This window comes from Chinchilla lanigera, unplaced genomic scaffold (genome assembly GCF_000276665.1).
Source record: "Chinchilla lanigera isolate Chin_1 unplaced genomic scaffold, ChiLan1.0 scaffold00008, whole genome shotgun sequence".
In the NCBI taxonomy this organism is placed as follows: domain Eukaryota; kingdom Metazoa; phylum Chordata; class Mammalia; order Rodentia; family Chinchillidae; genus Chinchilla; species Chinchilla lanigera.
The window spans coordinates 29,652,767-29,661,369 of NW_004955409.1; the positions used below are offsets into that span (position 1 = coordinate 29,652,767).

The 8,603-nt window shown below is 47.0% G+C and overlaps 1 protein-coding gene across 1 annotated transcript; it reads left to right on the plus strand.

The window, feature by feature from the left end:
• Nucleotides 1–3,940: 3,940 nt before the first annotated feature.
• Nucleotides 3,941–6,183, plus strand: LOC102015083 (the record flags this gene model as incomplete). The annotated part of the gene is given in 2 exon segments (XM_013510388.1): nt 3,941–4,112; nt 5,395–6,183. Coding segments are annotated over 2 exon segments (529 nt in total), but the record flags the coding sequence as incomplete, so codon positions are not given.
• Nucleotides 6,184–8,603: the final 2,420 nt, after the last annotated feature.

Here is an 8,603-nt window from a genome sequence, read left to right on the forward strand (position 1 = left end):
GGGGAGGCGGGCTGGAGGCGCCTCCCCCCCGCGGCGCGCAGCCTGGGCCGCTCCTCGCGGCGTCCGCCGGTCTCCAAGGAGCCCCGAAGGCCCCCGAGCCCCGGGAGCCGGGTGGGTCGTGGCTTAGGGCGAGGGGGGCGGGATTCACCCCCACGGGCGCACGCAGGACGGCGCTGGGGCGGGAAGGCCGGGCGGGTGGCGGGCCCCGCCGGCCCCGCCGTCATCCGTCCAGCGCGGGGTCCCCGGGAGGGCTGCCGGGTCCTCGAAACTTCCCGACCTCGTGCTCTGCTGGAACGAGTTCCGACTCCTAAAGTAAAACCAACCTGGATTTGGCCAACGCGCGCCCTTCAGGTATTAGAAAACCTGCCCACTGCCTGAGTATTTGTTGGAGATTCAGGCTTCCGACTTCGCTTCTGCTGGAGATCAGTTGTCCAGGACTCCAGTTACTGTAATGAATACAGCCACACCTCTTCAAGATCGAGAACCTTTATTTATACCTGATTGCCTTTTCAAATTCCCGGCTCTGGTGTCTGTTGTAGTTGAGCACAAACTTGGATTTGGTTGTGTGCGATCCCCTCCAGCCTTGCCCCAATTATTCTAATTTTTTTTAAGTGGACATCGAGAAAGCAGAATTCATGAGGAATTTTGAGACAAATGACCTGTGTGGTAGATAAGAACCAGCCCCATAGATCGTTCCTGGTACAATATAATTTTTTTTCCAATAGGTTTAGTTATAGTTTGTATGTTACAGGTCCATCCATTTTAAGGATATAATTCAATGCTTTTTAGTTTATATAGTTGTATAACCCTCAATCCAGTTTTACAACATTTCTGTCACTCTCAAAATGACCTCTTTGCAATCTTTGCATTCCCTCAATCTTAACCACTGCCCTGCTTTCCCTCCCTATGGTCTTGTAAGGATTTCCTATGAATAGAGCCATACCCTATGGGGCATTTTTCACTATTTCTGAGGCTCATCCATGCTGTAGTGTGTATGTTTGAATACTTCCTTCTTTTGCGTTGCTGAATAGAGTTCCCTTATTTTATATCGAGAAACAAAAAAATAGCACCTACTTGGAAGCAAAATCGTGTAGTAGTATTGCAACCAACCTCCTGATTAGAATGAACAACGATTTACGCCAGGCAGCTGGGGAATATTTTCATTTCTCTTAATACCTGAATGCCTTCTGAAGGAAAGAGACATTTGTGATCTGGAAGATTTTTGATGCTTCTTTTCATGATTGCTTTAAAAGTGTTAGTGGAGAGAATGACTCTTTTCTTAGAAATCCAGTAATCTGACCACTACCCCTTGTATTTCAAGCTTCAGGGAGCGTGTCAAGCTTTAGGACAATTCAAATTGTCTTTTTCATTATTGTTTACTAAGTGTCCTCAATCAGGTTTACGTAATGTCTTCCAGTTACGCTGGGCAAATTGTCATGGTGCCGTATAGTAAGGTAGGCTTTGTAAACTGGGAAAAACACCACTCCAGCTCAGCAGGCAGGGGTCCAAGTGGCCAAAGGGGTACGTGCTATTCAGAACCCTCACATACCATGGGGCACAGGCAACCCTCCTGTGATGTAATTTCAGAGTGATTTTGCAGAGGTGAAAGAATACAGCTATTTCCATGATAGACCCCGAGTCTGTGCTATTAAAAAATAAAGGAAATAGCTCATTGAGTTTCATAGTTGTTTACTCAAAAAGTCATTTTAATTATTTTGTTTTGAAACATTTAAGAGAAGTTAGTCTTTATTTATTTTCTCTTCTGGGAAGGCCAAGTAAGGAGGGTGGAGGAACGGAGATGAGATTTCTTTTTCTCAGTTAGTTTGTACCTCTAGCTCACCACAAGCAAGGAAAAATATCTGAGTGTAGGAAGTCATCACCTCTGCTTTGGAAATGTCTGGAGATGAGAAAGTCAAAGCTGGGCACATTTGACTGAAAAAGAAAAAAACTGTTAGAATTATAGAGTTTGGTATGCAATTGGGTAACATTTCAGGGTACTGTATTCCTAGGATGCCTACTTAGTTTATCCTGCTTTAATTAAGAATATTTGATATTCACAACTCGGACTAACTCCCTGCGGAGCGCTTCATTCTTAACTGTGCTATATCTTGCAACTACCTGGGGAGCTTTAAAAAGTGCTGATGCCTGGATCCTAGCCCTGAGATTCAAAAGTTCTGTAACTACCCTGGGATGGGGCCAGAGCATTAGGAATTTTTAAAGCTCTCCAGGTGATTCTCCTGGACAACCCAGCATACAGAATACTTAGCTCAATGTTAGAAGTTAAGCTAATAATTCTGACTCTTCATTCACCTTTCATGATCATCTCATTAAAATTTCACTTTCAGTGTGCACTGATAAAACAAAGGCATCTTCTGCCCTGGTGGTTGGTTAAAAACAATGCCTGAAGGAAGGATTGAAAACTCAGTTTCCAAAGTAATTTTCCCTGAGTGTGCTTTCTGTTTACATTTCTGACTTTGTGTAGAATGATCTGGCATTGTTGGGGAATAAGCTGGCCCTAAAATGGATATCTGAGGTGGGTCTGTAGCCTTCAGGATGCTGCTGATACCTCTACAAGGGTTTCTCAAGAATAGCATGGTATTAGGCTTATTATTATACCAAGTCAAGCACTAAGTTTACGGGATCCTTCTCTGCTCTGGTTTTACCTAAGTATGAGTCTAGTGTTACCCTGAAGGCTGTTAATTTTTGTTGTCTTTTAGTCTTTAAAGGAGTGTCTGTCCAGCCCCACTCCCTGTACCATTTACAGTTCCTTGTAGATTGTTACTTAGCTAATGCAAATGGAGACTGTAAGTTGTCCTGTCACATCCCATGTTTGTATAATTGATTATGTAGAGCAAAATCAGCTTGCAAAATCTTCTCAGTTGTTATTAGATCCACACTAATGCTTATTCTATAACTACCTTTTTGGATTCTTGTAACTTATTTATATATTTGTATGTTTTATACAAAGTAAGTATGCCTAGCTAGGCTTTCATTTTTCCTTTTCTTTTTTTTTTTTTCCAGATGTACTGGAGATTGAGCCCAGGGCCTTACTCCGAGCTACATCCCCAGCCATTTTTATTTTGAGACAGGGCCTTACTACATTGTTTGGGCTGCCCTCAAACTTGCAGTTTTCCTGCCTCAGCCTCCTACTCCTCCTCAGCTGGGATTATAAACATAGTCTTTCAGTTTTTGCTGATGTCTACCGTCAGAATAAATGTCCACAGCCTCTGAGGAATAAAAATTTTAAAGTTGATTCAGGGGCTCGGGATGTAGTTCAGTGGAGGAGCACATGCCTATCATGCACAAGGCTGTGGGTTAAATCCCTTACACCTGGGGAAAAATTCAAACAATTTGGCTCAAAGATGGCTCTGTTGTGGTAGGGTCCCTCCTGAATGTGGGGGTGGGAACTTTTTTACAATGTAGTAATATCAGCCCGTGTACACATGTGTAGTTCTGATATAACTCTGCAATGTAAATCATAAATCATTCCCAGCCAGTCCTTAAAACGTTAATGTACACCCCAACCAGACTGTAGAATGTTAGTTTATGCCCATGTAAGGGAGACAAAGACACAAAAACTGTATAAAAGTGTGTAGCTACGACATGTTTGGCTCTCAGCCTTTGAATACAAATCCTCTTATCAATGCCAGCACAAATGTTTCCTGGGAAAATGTCCTTGATGTCTGTTTCTCTTTTTTTTGTTGTTGTTGTTGTTTGTTTCTTTCCAGTACCGGGAATCGAACTCACTACCTTGAGCTTGCCAGGCAGGCGCTGTGCAGCTGAGCTAAATCCCCAGCCCTTCTCTAGTTCTTTTTTTTTTGTTGTTGTTGTTTTTTGTAGTTGTTGATGATGTCCGTCTCTCTACACAAACACCCTGCAGCATCCGGGAGCTTGTGGCTGGGATTCTGAGAGGGTGTAATTCCACCTTCTTTGTTGCCAGAGTCCAAACCGAATCTCAGAGCACCGGAGACTTGCCCTCACCGCCTGGCACCAGCGGACTGTGTGATCTGTTGGGAGATTGGCCCCTCCTTACATGCTGGGACGAGAACTGTGGATGTACAGCAGGACAGGAAGGCCAGGAACCAGCTCAGGGAGTGCCACCACCAGATCTGGTAAGATCCAGGTTCAGTTTGGTAGTCCTGCTGTAAAGAGACAGGAGGGGAGACTGACTGCCTCCCAGAACTGCCAAGTAAGTTTCATTGAAACTGAAATTGAGATCCTAGGAACCAGGCAGCAGACTGGAGGACCAGAGCTGCCGAAACAAAAACAGCCTGGGGCACTGGGTGCCGGACCCAGGGTTGGAGTCCTTGCCTGTGTGTGTGTGAATGGGCAGGAAGGCTCTGACCCGGCCACAGGGCCGAAGTGAGTGTTGAGTCCCGGGCTGTGGTTCCATGATGACCCTCATATGGCTAGGCGCAATGATAGGCCCCTAGGAGTTTGCCAATGTTATGAGGAGCCTGAAATATCTCCTTGAATAAGTCTGCCAGAGATGGACAAAGTGAGTGTGTGACCTTCAGTTAAAACTTTCCCCTTACCTCTTCCCTCTCTTTTGTTTGAAAGGTGTCTGTTAGGAGGAGGAAGTGGGTGGAAAGCAGAGTAAACTGACTTCCCTAGAGTGTATACTAAAGAATTTTAAAGGGGAATATTCAGGTGACTGTGGTGTTAAGCTGACTCCTGGGAAGCTCTGGACTGTCTGTGAAGTTAACTGGCCATCATTTGGGGTGGGAGGCCCACTGAGGGCTCACTTGATAAGGAGATAATTAGCCAAGTGTTCAGGGTTGTTGCTGGGGACCCTGACCATCCTAGGCAATTTCCTTACACTGTCTGTTGGCAAAACTTGGCCCCGTCTCGGCCACCTTGGCCGAAAGCTTGCATTGAGGAGAAGTGTAGAGTAATGATGCCGGTCATGGTCACCTCCAAATGTCATCCAAAGTCAGACTGATTTTATCTGGAGAGTCAGAAGAAGGCCTACCTCCATGTGTCCTACAGTATCCATTGCTGCCACAGCCACCTGTGGCCCCTGCTGCGGAGGCTTTACCAGAGCCAGTCAGCCCCAGGGGCTGCCTCTTTCCCAACATCATCTGAGTCCTCCTGAAGACCCCTGCGATGGTGGCCTCCCCTGAGCTGCTTGTTCTGACTCCCCACACCTGTGGCACTTGTTGAGAGAACACCTTCAGCAGCCCAACCCTCAGGTTCAGTTGAGGTGCCATGGAGATGCCACTTTGAGAGATGCAGGACCCATTTACTGTGACCCACAGGGACAGATCCAAGGAGGGAATGAGTATAATGTATCAACCCTTCACCACCACTGAACTTCTTAATTGGAAGAACCATATACCCTCATATACTGAAAAACCCCAGACAGTGATTGACTTGGTGCTGTCTATTTTCCAGACACACCAGCCCACCTGGACTGATTGCCAGCAACTCCCCCTAACCCTGTTCAACACTGAGGAGCACCAGTGGGTTACTCAAGCCGCCCTACAATGGTTGGAAAAAAGTGCACTGGCCAGAATGCTCAATCCCCAGGCTTACACCCTCAACCAGTTCCCAGGAGAGGGTCCCCAGGGGGACCTGAACTCAGAAGCCGGGCTTGCCTCAATCACACAGCACCAGGAGGCCCTCTTAAAGGGCATAAAAGAAGAAAAGGACCATGAACATGAGCAAAACTTCAGAGGCACTCCAGGGGCCAGCAGAAAGCCCAATACAGTTCTACAAATGGCTTCTAGAGTATGGGGTCCTCTGATCTAGAAGCCAGAGCCTTGGAACTCGCCTCTCCTGCTTGTCCAAAAACAGGGCGCAGATGACTGCTGGCCAGTTCAAGATCTGCAAACAGTAAACCAGGCCACTGTTACCCCACACATAGTTGTCCCAAATCCTTACAGTCTCTTGTGTCTTGTCCCCACCAAAGCAACCTTCTTTCCATGTCTAGATCTAAAGGATGCCTTCGCCTGCATCTGTCTGGCCCTACAGAGCCTGCCAGTTTTTGTGAAAATCCAGAAAATGGTGACAAAGGCCAGCTGACTCGGACAAGGCTACCCCAAGTGTTCAAAAATTCCCTATTTTCAGCACAGCTCTGGCCACTGACCTGAAGGCCTTCCCTGAGGGCCAACATGGCTGTGTAGTATTCCAGTGTATAGATGACCCACTGTCAGCCAGCCGAACATAGAAAGGCTAAATGGAAAGGACGTGATTGCTCCTCACTCTCCTGTGGGAGGCCAGCTATAAGGCCTCAAGAAAGGCTCAGATTTGCCAGGAGAAAGTTAAGTACCTTGGTTTCCACTTGTCACAGGGACAATGCCATCTCGAGTCTGAGAGAATATGAGTAGTTTGTTCAATCCCAGTTCCAACGACCAGATGCCAGGTCTGAGAGTTCCTCGGGGCTTCAGGTTTCTGTAGCATCTGGGCACCTAACTTCTGTCTTGGCAAAACCCCTTCTTAAGGGCATAAAGTGTGTGTGTGTGTGCGGGGGTGAGAACTTGTTATGAGAATGGGAATGGTGAAAAGCCTTTGAAGAGATCAAACAAGCCCTTACCGACACACTAGGTCTGGGGCTTCTGGATGTGATTAAGCCTTTCTAATTGTATGTCCACAAGTGTACCAGGATAGCAGTGGGAGTTTCAACCCAGGTGCTGGGACCCTGGCATCACCCATGGCACAGCTCTCCAGTGACTTGACCCTGTCGCCCAGGGCTGGCCATCTTGTTTGTGAACACTTGTATCTACAGCCTTCTTAGTAGCAGAAGCTGACAGACTGACTGTGGGTCAAGAAGTAATGGTCCAGGTGCCACCATCAATGCTCACATTAATGGAGCACAAGGGACAACGCTGGCTAATGCTCCGATGGTCAGATATCAGGGGTCGCTATGTGAAAGTCCACACATTCACTTAGAAGCAGTGCGGACCCTGAACCAGGCAACCTGAGTGCCAGTAGGGCCTGGCCAGCCAGATCATGACTTCATTGAGGTCATGGATGAGGTATTTGCCAGCCAACTGGATTTAGGGGATCAGCCCCTCAAGCATCCTGATGCCAACTATTTCACAGATGGTAGCAGTTTTGTGAAAGATAGAGAATGGCTTTCAGGGCACTCCATGGTAACCCTGAATCCCATCACTGAGGCAAAATCTCAGCCAAAAGGGACCTCAGCACAGAAAGTGAAGCTCATTGCTCTAACCTGAGCACTTTAGCTGGCAGCAGGAATATGTGTCAACATATACATGGACTCTTAAGTATGCCTTCACCACCCTTCATCTGCACAGGGCTCTATATAAAGAAAAGGGCCTGATAAACTCAGGAGAAAAAAACATAAAATATGGCAGGGAAATCCTTCAACTCTTGGATATTGTATGGGTCCCTAAACAGGTGGCAGTCATGCACTGTCAGGGACATCAAAGGGGATACACCATAACCACTCAGGGAAACATAAAGCAGACCTAGAAGCTAAGCTGGTGTCACCAGGGGAACAGCAGAGGCCATGGCCATGACCGCCCCACTGTTCCCCAGGCAGTTAACAGAATGGGACCCTGATTACTCACAATGTGAGACTGCCTGGTTTAAGATTAAGGATGGAGGTTACCTCCAAAGCAGATGGCAGAAGTTTAAAGACGGCTTGGTAGCAATCCCTGAGTCTCTGGGCCCAGTTTTTGTTAGAAAGTTTCATCAGGACACCTGTATGGGCCAGGTAGCTCTGAAGATCACTGTGAGTTGACATTTCTCCATCCCTGCTCACCAAAATAGTCGGGCTGTGTGAACAATGTGAAATGTGTGCCCACAATAACCTAGGACAAAGGCCCAGGGCTGCTGCTGGGGTTAAAGTGGGGGGAGCCCCATTTGAAAATATGATTGTGGATTTTACTGAACTTCCCCGAATCTGTGGCTACAAGTATTTGTTGGTTTTTGTGTGCCCTTTCTCAGGCTGGATAAAGGCCTTCCTCACCTACACAGAAATGGCATTTGAGGTGCCTGGATCCTTCTGAGAGAAATAATCCTCTACTGTGGAATTCCTGTTACCATAGGTTCATACGGTGTGCTGGCATTCATCAGAGAGGTGGTGCAGCTAGTGTCCAGGGGACTAGAGATTACTTGGAAACTGCATGTGGCATGCTGTACCCAGAGTTCAGGGAAGGTGGAGTAAATGAACTAGACTGTAAAGCTATAGCTGAGCAGGCTGTGCCAGGAAACTCACCTGCACTGGACCAACTCTTGCTGATAGCTCTGCTGAGGATGAGATCTCATCCCACTAAACATACAGGGCTTTCCCTTTTGAGGTTTTCTGCTGGTGGCCCCCCTCCTCTTATTAAGGGCACAAGAGGGTATTTAAAAGGAGTTTGGAAACCTCATTCTGAGACAACAGATGCAGGCATTAAGCTCAGCCTTAGCCACCCAACACCAGTGGGTTAAGGAACAATTGCCCTCAAGTTTGACCACAGATGCTTACTCTTTCAAGCCAGGGATGCTGTGTGGGTAAAAGAAGGGAATGTTAATCCCTGAAACCTCTCTAGAGGGGCCCATTCACAGTTATCCTATCCACCCCCACTGCAGTGAAGGTGCATGAGATCGTGCCCTGGATTCACCCCACTATGTCCCCGACTTGGAAGTGCCAT